Raw genomic sequence first — 13,338 nt, 5'->3', positions numbered from 1 at the left:
ACTACATATCATTAATGAACTTTAATTGAACCTTGTGGTTTTGGACTTTTGACATAGGTACATTTGCTGGAACACATTGTGGTTGAAGGCTGATGACATTTCCCTGTCCCTTTAAGCAAGCTTCTAACTGTCCCTTTTATGCCACGTCTTCATTCTTATATTTTTAATCCATATTTTATTCTAGTTTAAAAAGAGGGATTCAACTGCAAAATAAACATTTAACCTGTGATCCTTGACCACATCAAAAGAAGTATAGAGTTGCTCCTTGCTATTCTGCACTGGTCAGACTTAGAACATAGAGTAAGTTCTCAGGAGGTGCTCAGTTGGAGGCTGGATGGTCAATTATGCCAGTACATTACAAGAAAGGATTGTTCTATCAAGATGATCTCAAGGTATTTTTCATCCCTTCAGTACTCTGAATGTTATTGACAAACTGCTGCATGAGTTGATTACAAGAAGTGAACATTCTCTGATTCCTTTCAGAGGACTGAGAAACTTTGCTGATCAAGATGTTTAATCCCCACCAAGCAAAGGTGAGTGAGTTACGCTTAAGAGGATAAGAGGTCACCTTGGTTACAACCTCCCAAGGATCCAGACTGCATGGCTGGGACGATCAAGGGGCAAAACACACATTGAAGTCCAACACAAGGCAAATGTGATAGCAGACCTTAAACCACTACCTAGGGCTGTCTTAACGGCATTACGGGCTCTGGGCAAAGCTCGATACTGGGGGCCCTGTGACAACTACTTCATGGGAATAAAAATGTACATGGTCTATAAAATTAAACATATTTATTTTATTGGCATTTTAGTATTAATAAAAAATGCAGTAAAATGTAATAAATACGTTGCAGTATTTATATGATACAAGATGCATTGAAGAGTTAACATAGCCAGATTAGTATGGGTCCCCTCTGCTCGTGGGTCCCACAGGGAAGTGCCCATCAGGCCCATGGGTTAAGACAGCCCTGCGCACTACCCACTTCTGAGTCCTGCCATTCAGGAAGGACAATGACAAACTACAGCCAGAGGAGACCCAGGAGAGCAATGAGCAGCCTGGAAGGAAAGATCCTGAGAACAATTAGAGGCTTTGGATGTGTTTAGTCTGGGAGAAGGCAGAAGAGCTGTTTCTCAGCACCTGTGGAAGCCAGGTTCAGCAGGGGGCTGGACTAGAAGACCTCCAAGGTCACTTGCAGCTCATTCATGCATTCAAGTCTTAACGTTCCCCCCGGAACAAGAAATAATAAATAAGATACTGACGTGCGCAGAGATGGACAGACTGACTCCAGAGCTCAAAGACAAGGATGAGACAGAGTATCCCGAAATCTGGGACAAATGGTACCGATGGTTAGAAATGAGGGGAAAAGGCCCTCAGAATGAGGGGCAAAGGGACAGAAAAACACAGACAAGAACTGGAAAATATGGCATTAAGAATGTGTGAATTGGATATGTATTTGTATAATTAGTAATATTATATAGAAAAAGGATCAATGGACAGGTAATCTGACTGACTACACATACCTATTTAACGGACATAAAGTGTAATTGTTACTGATGGATTTTTATTTTTATTTTTTGTTCTCTTACATACCATTGTAAGCATACACTCACATAATTGTTATTATTCTTTACGTTTGTCATTCTTATACATTTGTTATTCCATTTAATAGGTTATAATATACAGTTTGGGTTGCTTTCTTTACCATCCCTTCCGCCTGTTGTAGCACCACCTTATTTTCCCTTTCTTTTCTCCCTCCTCTACTTTCTTCCTTCCCCTTTCTTCTTCCCTTACTTCCCTGTAATTGTTGTAAGATCTAATCACTATATCAGGGGTGTCCAAACTTGAGAACTTTAAGACTTGTGGACTTCAATGCCCAGAATTCCCAGCCAGGCTGGCTGGGGAATTCTGGGCATTGAAGTCCACAAGTCTTAAAGTTCTCAAGTTTGGACACCCCTGCACTATATGGAAACATTTATGCCAGAAATGTCACACTATGTCCAATGTTTTTAATGTTTATCTAATAAAAAAAAACTTTATATAAAAAAAAGAAGTCTTAAAGTTGCCAAGTTTAGAGGCCTGGGACAGAGTTGCCACAGCAAGTGGTAGGCCTAATTTCGCAAAAGGGGGATTCAACAGAGGAGGGATGGCCATTCAGTGCACCGAGAAAGGCAGCGAGAGGGTTGGATGGATCGGTGGGTGTCAACTTTAGGCACATGAAGATGGGTGGACTTCAACTCCCAGAATTCCTCACCCAGCAGGCAGGGAGTGGAACTCCGCCCACCTCCGAGAAACCCTGGTCCAGACGATCTGCGAGGCCCCGCCCAGTCGCGGCCGAAAGCCAATCGCGCGCTTACCTGGTGCCGTCTCGCCAGAGGCCGCTCTTCTGCGGGGACGAAAGGCGGTAGAGCTACGAACAGTGAAGAGGAGGCCGCGCGTTGCGCTGTCAGTTGGTCACGAGCTCCCGGTGAAACTGACGAAAAAGTGGGTCGCGTTAAGCCGGGCCGGCGGTGTCGAGGAATGATGGCTGGGTTCTCACGAGGTGCTGAACCCGAAGTCAGAAAAGCGTCCCCTTCTGTGGCTCCATTGGAGGGCTGCCTCACACCGCCCCTCGACCGGTTCTCCACCCAGCGCTGAAGCGCCCTCGAGTCAATCCTAACGGGCTCTAAACTCGCCCTTCCAAGGGAGCTTCCAGAAGGCCGCTGGTTGAAAAGGGGGAGCAGGTAGGCTTTGCAATCCCGTCCTCCGTCTTGCCTCGGGGGAAAAACAAAAACAAAATAATTGTGGAAAGGAACCCGGAAGCCGAGGCGAAGTGGGGAGTCTATGGGCCAAAAACGGCCGCCGCGGCTCGAGTTTGGCACGGAAAGGGGCGGGGACCCGCGTCGCGCGCATGCGTAGGGGAGGACGCCCCTAACCCGAGAGTTCGATGCTGGCCCCTGGCCAAACACGGCTCGCGCATGCGCGGGGCTGCTACCGGAGCGCTGCAGGTGAGCTGACCTGCAGAGGGATACGGAAGAGGGGGGGGGCTCCTGCTGCTCTCTGCCCACAACGTCCCTGCCAGGTGGGCCGCCTGCAGGAGCCCGGCCGGGGAGGGGTGACGTCTCCCCTAACCAGCGCCCACCGCTCCTCCCTCCCTCCCCCTCTCCCCGCAGGGCCGCCGGCATGAACCCCGCGCAGGGCACGGTGGGCAGCGACCCGGTCATCCTGGCCACGGCCGGCTACGACCACACGGTGCGCTTCTGGCAGGCGCACAGCGGCATCTGCACGCGGACCGTCCAGCACCAGGACTCCGTATCCTTTGGGGCGCCCCCGGGGGTCGAGGGTCGGGCTGGGGGTCTCGGCCGGGTCCCCGAAGGCTTCCTTAACGCCGCCCGCAGCAGGTCAACGCCCTGGAGATCACGCCGGACCGCACCATGGTGGCCGCGGCAGGTAAGGGAGCCCTGGAGAGACGGCTCAGGGCTTGGCTGGCTTCTCTGGGGAGGGGGCTTCCTCGGGCTTTGCGACCGGTGGGCTGGGGGCAAATGTTTGGTGCGAGTGGCTTGGGCGCAGGTTGCAGAAAAACCGATGCTTTTAAACATGTTTAATTTTGCACGTGATTTCAGTAGGGAGAATAGCGCTGGCGCAATGTTGGGGAAGGGATGCCATGCAAGACTGACTGTTGGATACCTTTTTAAAAAAAATAGGTTTTATTAAACATTTTTACCTTTAAAAACAGAAAGAAAAACACAACAAGAAAAAAAACATACGTAACAATATAAAGTAATTATACAGCCTTTTGTATCAGCATTCAAAAAATTCTCGATTGCGCAGAAATGGATAAATTCACCTTGGAGTTAAGGGACAAGGAAGGCTCAGAATATTATATAGTTTGGGGAAAATGGTATCCATGGATAAATAACAGGAACATGAAATGTAAAGCTTACAAACAATAGATGTATCGACAGAGGAATAATTAGGAATGTATAAAAATGTATTTCAATAGTACATGGTTATGTTAGTACTGTCAAAAAGGATTGTAACTTATACAAAACTATTTTTAAAGGTATTTGTATTTAATGTTTTAAATTCTCAATAAAGTTTTTTTTGGGGAAAAATGTTTTTTTTAATGTAAATCAGATTTTTAAAAATTTCAAACAGATTTTTTTTATTTTTATCAAATTCATTTAAATAAAATGCTTTTGGGGTAGAAATCTATCTAAAGATAGTTTTCTATTTAAGATACATTAACAATTTGTGGAATAGTGGAACAACTTGACTCCAGAGGTTATGAATGCTCCAAAACTGGAAGTTTTTAACAAGAGATTGGCTAACCATTTATCTGAAGTGGTGTAGGGTGTCCTGCCTAAGCAGGGGGTTGGACTAGAAGACCTCCAAGGTCCCTTCCGTTATTCTATTTAGTTTATTCAGCATTAAATGGAGCTTAATTATGCAGGAATTAGGCTGTATATTCTGCAATATTGGAACTGTGAATCAACAACAGGTCAGAGAAGGAGTCACTGCGGGACAAAGATGACAGCTGCTCTTTAAAAATTATGATTTAAATCGAGTTGGTTTAAACCAAGCCTTTTTACTAGTGATTTAAATCGTGATTTAAATCAACTTGCTTTAAATCAAATCCATCCTGCTAGGGCAGGCCGGTTCTGGATGGGCTCAGTACCTGGTTGCAGGTTGGACACACACACACACACACACACACACACACACCGCTCTGGGTATTGCTGCAGATAAAGATGCGTCTGGGTCCTACCAGGCATGCAAACCAATAATAGCTATAGCGCTTCTGCACCGCCAAAGTGGCTTTTTCATGCTTATGACTGCTACAGCATCCCCATGGTCACAGGATCAAATTCCAGGCACTTGGCAACTGACTCCTATTTATGAAGGTCGCAGTGTCTTGGGGTTGTGTGATCCCCTTTTGCAACCTTCTGTCAAGCAAAGTCAACGGGGAAGCGAGATCCACTTAACAGCCATCTTACTAACTTAACAGCTGCGGTGATTCACTTAACAAATAGCAATAGCACTTAGACCGCAATTCGGCAGATCAAATCCCACCAGGCTCAAGGTTGACTCAGCCTTCCATCCTTCCGAGGTGGGTAAAATGAGGACCCAGATTGTTGGGGGCAAGAGGCTGACTCTGTAAACCACTTAGAGAAGGCTATAAAGCACTGTGAAGCGGTATATAAGTCTTAAAAAACTCCTGACGGGTTTTTTATTTGTGTAATTTAATTGTATTTATTTATTTAGGGGTTTTTTAAACATTGTGATTTTAATTGTTTTTATTCACCAGCCCACCTCCTCCTTGTACACGTCTTAGTATACGTCTTTGTTATATGTATGTCTTGTCTAGATATGTATTTTATATGTTTTGTTGTACGCCGCCCCGAGTCCTTCGGGAGAGGGTGCGGCTAAGAAATAAATATTTTATTATTATTATTATTATTATTATTATTATTATTATTATTATTATTATTATTATTATTATTATTATTAAATGTTCTTGCTGATTAGCTGTGGTGGCGCAGTGGTTAAATGAAGCATGGCGGGCTAAACTCTGCCGACTGCCAGGAGTTCGATCCTAACCAGCTCAAGGTTGACTCAGCCTTCCCTCCTTCCAAGGTGGGCAAAATGAGGACCCAGATTGTTGGGGGCAAGAGGCTGACTCTGTAAACCCCTTAGGGCTGTAAAGCTCTGTGAAGCAATATAGAAGTCTAAGTGCTATTGCTACTTCATCCCTTTTTTAAAAGAAACCATGAGGGAGCTTCCAGGCAGTCGGATGAGTCTTACCCAAGTTAAGATTAAGATTAATGACAGACAAGTGACTTTCAGTCTCTCGTGGGTTGGTGGGAGCAGTTGTTTCAATCCCTTTTAAGAGTTCAGAAGGAGCCTAATGCTGACCTAGTGTCAGCCTCTGCTTCGCTTGCTTGCTTTCGGCTGCCATGGCAATGGGGGGAGGGCGTGGTATTTGGGATGAGAATAATTAGTAAAAAAGGGAGTTTTGTCTTCACCATCATCTCTGCATGCTGATGGCCGATGTTTGGACCTGGTCAAGGCCAACCGTCCTGCCTGATGATGCTTCTTGGAGATGAAACCCACATGACACCTAAGGGAGATGCATATTGGGCAATTGGGTGGGGGTTGTTGGAAGGAGGGGGTTGGGCAAATGTTTGATATGTATGATTTTGCGCTTTTCTGCCTCAGACCTTGCTTTACTTCGCTGCTATCTATTCATAACCAGTAAAAGTACTTTTAATTCCACAACCATTGGAATTGGGAGGTTTCTTTCTTGGTTACTGAGGGAGGCATGCTTGACACCTAGCTAGTGCTATTTCTCAGTGACGTGCGGTGAGGTTTATGGCTGGTGAGGCTGGTGACGTCATCAGGAAGGCGGGGAATGGGACCACGTGTGCTGGAGGCTGAGGCTGCCTAAGCCTCCAGCACACGTGATCCCATTCCCCGCCTTCCTGAGCGTGCTCCGCCGGCTCGCGCTCTGCAGTCTTCGAAAGCGACTGGGGAATGACGAGAACCTTCCTGCCTCTGCTGGACTTTGCGCGCTCCTCACGACTGCATATTGCAGTCGCGAGGAGCGCGCGAAATCCAGCAGAGGCAGGAAGGTTCTCGTCGTTCCCCAGTCGCTTTCGTGGCTTCGTCATCCGGGAGCACCGACAACATTTCTGCCTCCGCAGCTCCCGGGCGCGGCCAGACGGATGTATATAATATTATAATGTATATAATATTATAATATTAAATACTATTATTTCATGAAGAGAGGTGAGGCCCTGCCTCCCCTGCCTCCCCTGACCGCACGTCCCTGCATTTCTCTCTGTCTGAAACTGTTTTGTTGCTTTGACTTCCTTACCAACTAGTTGGTGTCTCTTGTCCAGGTTACCAGCACATCCGCATGTATGACCTGAACTCCAATAACCCCAACCCGGTGATCAACTACGACGGAGTGAGCAAGAACATCACCTCGGTTGGCTTCCACGAAGACGGACGGTGGATGTACACGGGGGGCGAGGACTGCATGGCTCGCATCTGGGACCTCCGGTGGGACTTTTAGGGTTGACCTCGTACCTTACAGGGGAAGCCCAAGACAGACCCCGAATAGGCAGACATGGGAAGGGGGCAACCGAGGAGGAATCAGACGTTCATCTTGCCCACGCAATGGGCACCTTTGCACATTGCATAAAGTGGGGAATGGAGCTGGCCAAACGATGATTCAGAACAGGAGTCTCCAACCTTGGCAGCGTTAAGCCTGGCGGACTGCAACTCCCAGAATTCCAGCTGGCTGGGGAATTCTGGGAGTTGAAGTCCTCCAGGCTTGAAGTTGCCAAGGTTGGAGACTCCCGGTTTAGGAAATCGAATGCCTCGGATTTCATGGCATCTTATATGAGAGAGATCTTGTAAGATTTTGCTCCCTTGTTAAAGGTGCATCATTCGTACAATTTACAGAGGACAGTTGCAGCCCACCAAGGGCGCTGCGGACATCACGAGGCACTGAGTGCCTGCATAGATATAGTTTCCGCTTGAGTTGGGGGTGCCCGTCAGGCTGGCCTGTGCACCCCATCGCCAGCAAGAGAGTCTGAAGGGAGGCTGGGCAGCTTTGAAACCGGTGGGGTGAGAAGCTGCTCCGAAATCGGGAGTTTCTTCGTGTGATATTAGAGAACCAACTCCAAAATGACTGAGATGTTCCTCTGGGTGCTGAATGTGGAGGTGGTGGTTTTTTCTCCCGTGAGCAGAATCTCTATCGGAGGCACCTCAGCATGGGTTTTGGTGAACTTTCATCTTTTCTCCAAAGTGCCTTCCTGAGGTTTGCTGCTTTATGGTTTTGCCTTACCTAGAAAGAGGGAAAGGGAAGGGATGAAGAGGGGAGGAAGCCAGTGAGTACACCCTGCTCCTTGTAGGACTGAAAAATACATCTTGGGAATTCTGAGGGCCAAATGCTTCGAGGTTTTCACGGAGAGGGCAGATACCCTGCTTGAAGCCCAAGCAAGGGTGAATTCTGGGAGTTGAAGTCCACGAAGTCTTAAAATAGCCAAGGTTGCACACCCTTCTTAAAGATGCCTGTACTTTTTCTAACAAAAACATTTGCCATCCAGCAACTGCAGCTGAAAACATCTCTCCTGACCTGATGCCAAATCCAGCAGGTTTTGACAGGTTCTAGAGAACCGGTAGCGGATATTTTGACTAGTTCAGAGAACCCGTAGTGGAGATTTTGAGTAGTTTGGAGAACCGGCAAATGCCACCTTTGGCTGGCCCCAGAGTGGGGCGGGAATGGAGATTTTGCAGTATCCTTCCCCTGGCACGCCCACAGAACCAGTAGTAAAAATAATTGCATTTCACCACTGCCCCCAACCTGTTTTGGAAGAGAAGGCCCAGTGATTAACTTTTAAGAAACCCGGCCATTTAAGGAAAGCAGGGATGGCTATGCCAGAGCAGCCTTCAACAGCATCATGGCCCTTGCTGTTAGACTCTTTGGAAGGTCCCTGGAGTGCAAGGAGTGCCAGCAGTCCCTGGGCTCACCCCCATCGTGTTGTTTGTGTCTTCCTAGGTCACGGAATCTTCAGTGCCAGCGCATTTTCCAGGTGAATGCGCCCATCAACTGCGTCTGCTTGCATCCCAATCAGGTAGCTGCGGCGGGGTCCCCTGCTCTCGTGCTGTGTGGGGGAAGAGGGTGCAGGAAGGACCAAAACCTCCCCTGGTTTGTTTCCTCCCAGGCTGAGCTCATTGTCGGAGACCAGAGTGGCGCTATCCACATCTGGGACCTGAAAACGGACCACAACGAGCAGCTCATCCCAGAGCCAGAGGTCTCGGTCAACGCGGTACACATTGATCCAGATGCCAGCTACATGGCTGCGGTCAACAGTTCGGTAAGGACAGCCTGGGATGGACTAACTTGAGTTCCTCGGTTAGCCTTCGTCGTGGCATAGAGGCTGCGGACCAGGTGCTTTCACTCACCTCTCCTCTTGCAGGGCAACTGTTACGTCTGGAATCTCACGGGGGGCATTGGAGATGAGGTCACCCAGCTCATCCCCAAGACCAAGATCCCTGCGCACAACCGCTATGCACTCCAGTGCAAATTCAGCCCGGACTCCACGTGAGTAGTTGGTGAGATTGCTCTGTTTTCTTGGCCCTGGAAAAGCAGGGATCTTCCCTCTTGGGGAAGAAATATTGGCCCTGGCAGATCAAGCTGACTTCGGGCAAGAGGAGGAGTGTTGGCATGCAACATGTGGGCTGAGCTATGGTTATGACATTTCCCTCTTACAGTGGCCCTGCGTCTCCTGACACTCTCTGTCCAACCTCGGATGCACTTCAGACTTGGAAGAATGTTTGTAAAAGCTGATCTGGAACTCAAGTCCAGTCATAACTGGGTGCTCTGACCGAGGCTTCCCGAGAACATGAAGCAAAATCCTTGTTCCGACAAAACCCCCTTTTATTAATTTACTGTGAATTCTGCTCATTTACATCCAGCAAAGTCTTTCAAGGGAGGATTTACAGGCACGGACCTTATCTGGCTTGGAGAACTGCCAGGCTGATATTTGGAGAGTCACGAACCAATGAAGCGAACTAATTGTCTCCTGAAAACTCCCCTCCCCTTTCACTCCTCTTTTATTGCCTCTGGGAGGGGCCATTCATCCTCCACCTGTGGCCTTACTCCCAAGTCGACCCCTGTTCTTTAGCTGTTCCCTTCGTCTGGCAACTCTGCGCATGCGCACACTGGGAACAGGCTCCAACTGTTCCTCTGCCTCACTGCTGTCTGACTCTGAAGGCAGCTGATAACTGTCAGACGGCCCTGGCCCACTCTCTGCCTCCAACACAGAGTCTTCCTCAGACTCCAGGACTGGCCCATCTTCCTTCCCAACCTCCTCTGCTGCCAGCTCTGCTGACTGCTGGCGGGCCACAACACTGGATGGGGAGCAGAGAGTCCCTCTTTCCTGCCCTGTCCAGTCCAGCCTCAAGTGGTGAACAAGGTGGCAGAGAGATGGGGGCAGGGACATGGGGCAGGTTCTTCATCAGAGATAGTTAAGACCCCCCCCCCCAAGCCTTGCCCATATTAGGAGACCAAGATCTACCCTGAATTTGGGGGCCTGATTAACCAGGCCTGATCTAGCCGTTCCTTTCATCTTCTTTGCCAGTTCTTGATCTTTCCAGTCTTGGAGACATCTGGGAGCCATTTTGAACCATCTTTCTTCCAAAGAGGCGGGAAGATAACTTCCCACTTCCTAAGACAGGGGTGTCCAAACTTGGGAACTTTAAGACTTGTGGACTTCAACTCCCAGAATTCCCCAGCCAGCTGGCTGGGGAATTCTGGGAGCTGAAGTCCACAAGTCTTAAAGTTCCCAAGTTTGGACACCACTGTCCTAAGATAAGGCCAGAAAAGGAATTAACCTGCTCCGATTTGGAGTAACGGGCCGGATCTGACAGGCTCCTTCTTTCAGCTGCTTTGCTTTCTCTCCTTTCTCCAGGCTTTTGGCCACTTGCTCTGCTGACCAGACGTGCAAAATATGGAGGACCTCCAACTTCTCGCTGATGACGGAGCTGAGCATCAAGAGCAACAACCCCGGGGAGACCTCCCGCGGCTGGATGTGGGACTGTGCTTTTTCGGGGGATTCCCAGTACATTGTCACAGGTGAGAGGGGCGGAGCCCATAGGCCCACCTGGGCAAGGAAGCTGCTCTCGGGCGGCCATCCTGGAGCAAGGAAGAGTGGATGCATCTCTTCCTTTCCCCCTTTTGCCCAAAATATAAAACGTAGCTGCCACTTCAGTAGCATTCTGAACACACCCGTTCTCCCTAGAGCAGTACAAGCAGTTCTCAACTTATGGACCACAATGGAACCCAGAATCTGTTGCCTAGTGAGACAGTACTTAAGTGACTCTTGCCCCATTTTATGACTTTTCTTGCCACAGTTGTTGAGTGAATCACTACAGTTGTCAGATTAGTAACACGGTTGTTAAGTTTATCTGGCTTTGCTTGTCCGAAGATCGCGAAAAGGAAATCGCATCTCACACACATACAAACACATACCGGGACTCTGCAACCGTCATGAATGTGAGTCAGTTTGCCAAGTGCCTGAATTTCAATCGTGCGACCGTGGGGATGCCGCAACCGTCATAAGCGTGACAAATGGTCGTAAGTCACCTTTCTCGGTGTTGTCGTAACTTCAAATAGTCACTAAACGAGCGGTTGTAAGTCGAGGAGTACCTATATTATCCCATATTCTGCAAAAGGAAAGAAGGACCAATTCACTGGCCAGCCCCTGTTGTAGAGGCAAGCCATGAACTGGTCTCTCAGGCTTTGTGATGTTCTTTTAAGGCAGGGGTGACCAAACTTGGCAACTTTAAGACTTGTGGACTTCAACTCCCAGAATTCCCCAGCCAGCAGAGCAGAGCTGGCTGGGGAATTCTGGGAGTTGAAGTCCACAAGTCTTAAAGTTGCCAAGTTTGGACACCCCTGTTTTAAGGCCTAAGATCCTAGAGTTGGAAAGGCCCTTGAGCAGGGGTCCCCAAACCTGGCAAGGTTAAGACTTCAGCTATGCTGGCTGGAGAATTCTGGGAGTTGAAGTCCACAAGTCTTAAAGTTGCCAACTTTGAAGACCTCTGTCCTTGAGGCTGTAGAGCCCATCCCCTGCTCTGTGCATAAATCCACGCAAAATCAGTGCAGGCAGATTGTTCGGTCTCTGCTTGAACCCATTCAGTGAAGTGGAGGCCTTGTCCATCCTGGGGCCACTTCCACCTTCTTGTGCTGCTTGTACCATTAGGAAACATGTTCTTCTGCACCCAATACACTGGGGAGGGGTCTTTGCCCTTTGTGGGACTCCCCTTTGACAACTAAAGAGGCTGCCATCTTGTGTCCCCGATGGTCATGGATGTCCAAAGGCTTTGACCCACGGAGTTCCCTCATGCTCTCAAAAACGTGACCTGGTCCTGTTTTCTGTGGGGGGTCTTCCATCATGAATTCTTGGCAAGGGTTGGGCCCTTCTAGAGCAGGGGTCTCCAAACTTGGCAACTTTAAGACTTGTGGACTTCAACTCCCAGAATTCCTCAGCCAGCAAATCTGGTTGGGGAATTCTGGGAGTTGAAGTCCACAAGTCTCAAACCAGTGTTTCTCAAACTTGGCAATTTTAAGACATGTGGACTTCAACTCCCAGAATACCCCAGCCAGTGTGGGTGGACTTCTAAAAGGGAGGGGGGAAATGAGCAAAATGAGGAATTTTGGGAGTTGAAGTCCACATGTCTTGAAAAGGCAAAGTTTGAGAAACACTGTCTTAAACCTTTGCTGGCTGGGGAATTCTGGGAGCTGAAGTCCACAAGTCTTAAAATTGCCAAGTTTGGGGACCCTGTTTTAGAGAAACGGTCAGCCTTTGGCTATCTGTCCCTCCTTTCCGGGTGCCGCTCCCCTGAACTCTCCTTTTCCCCCCTGCAGCCTCGTCAGACAACTTGGCCAGGCTCTGGTGTGTGGAGACGGGGGAGATCAAGAGAGAATACAGCGGGCATCAGAAGGCGGTCGTCTGCCTGGCTTTCAACGACAGCGTCTTGGGCTGAGGAGCAAGCTGGGACGGCACCTCTTCACCCGCCAGTCTGCCTTCTGGACAAAGGAAAGGATTCCTGCTGGGCCCCATCAGCCACTGCTTCTTTCTGCCGAGAGAGCGGAGCCGGCCGAACTTGGCTGAGGCCGCACTCCCTGCCCTTCGGTTTAGTTGGCAAGAGTGGCTGGGCCCCCGTGGGCTCCCCGTTTATAGCGCCTTCTTAAAGCCAGCATGGAGCTGGCAGAGGAGGCTTTGAAGCAGGGCGGTGACGGGTATCCTAGTCTTGGCTGCCTCTAGGAAGAGCCTCCTGTGCCCTGAGTCTGGGGTGAGCTGGATCTCCTTCCTGAGCCCCCTTTTCTGCCCCCCTCCTCCCACCCCTGCCCCCCAGGCTTCATTTGGGAGCGGGCACTGACTCCAGAGTAATTGTGGGCTCTGCCTGCTAACCAGCCTGATGGCAAAGGGAAAAAGGTTGCCACTGAAGAGGGTGCCCTTCCCCTTGCAGGAGGGGCAGGCTTGAGTCTGGCCCTCCCTTCCCCAGGCAGCCCTGCTGGGTCATCTGGGGGGAAGGGAAGGGGAAGCCTCCTCGTCAGTCGAGAAGGCCGACTTCTCTCTCTAACCGGACATGCTCACATCCCAAATCAAAGAGTCCCATACATGATGGTTTTTTTTTAAAAAAAAAGGTTTTCTTTCACATAATGTTTGTATGGATCTGACCTTCACCATAAAGCTACTTCAGAAACAATTATTCAGAAACAATTATTTACAGGTTATAGTTGAAAGCGACAAACTTCGTAAATGTATGTATATATATATATA

At 49.0% G+C, this 13,338-nt stretch overlaps 1 protein-coding gene across 2 annotated transcripts; it reads left to right on the top strand.

Moving 5' to 3' along the window:
* Nucleotides 1–2,901: 2,901 nt before the first annotated feature.
* On the top strand, nucleotides 2,902–13,256 carry MLST8 (MTOR associated protein, LST8 homolog). 2 transcript variants are annotated; one of them, XM_081965374.1, is made up of 9 exons: nucleotides 2,902–2,985; nucleotides 3,151–3,289; nucleotides 3,376–3,427; nucleotides 6,880–7,042; nucleotides 8,547–8,622; nucleotides 8,713–8,865; nucleotides 8,968–9,092; nucleotides 10,462–10,625; nucleotides 12,420–13,256. In XM_081965374.1, exons 2-9 carry the CDS (start codon nucleotides 3,161–3,163, stop codon nucleotides 12,536–12,538), a joined length of 981 nt encoding a protein of 326 aa, XP_081821500.1. In that variant the 5' UTR covers nucleotides 2,902–2,985; nucleotides 3,151–3,160; the 3' UTR covers nucleotides 12,539–13,256. The 2 variants fall into 2 exon arrangements, with proteins under 2 accessions (XP_081821500.1, XP_081821499.1); XM_081965373.1 differs by having other exon boundaries at nucleotides 2,934–3,059.
* The last annotated feature ends 82 nt before the right edge of the window (nucleotides 13,257–13,338 follow it).

Source organism: Natrix helvetica, assembly GCF_964273705.1.
Source record: "Natrix helvetica genome assembly, chromosome: 13".
Classification (NCBI taxonomy): domain Eukaryota; kingdom Metazoa; phylum Chordata; class Lepidosauria; order Squamata; family Natricidae; genus Natrix; species Natrix helvetica.
The sequence above is the reverse complement of the archived record's forward strand: the minus strand, read 5'-3'. Positions and strand labels throughout refer to the sequence as shown.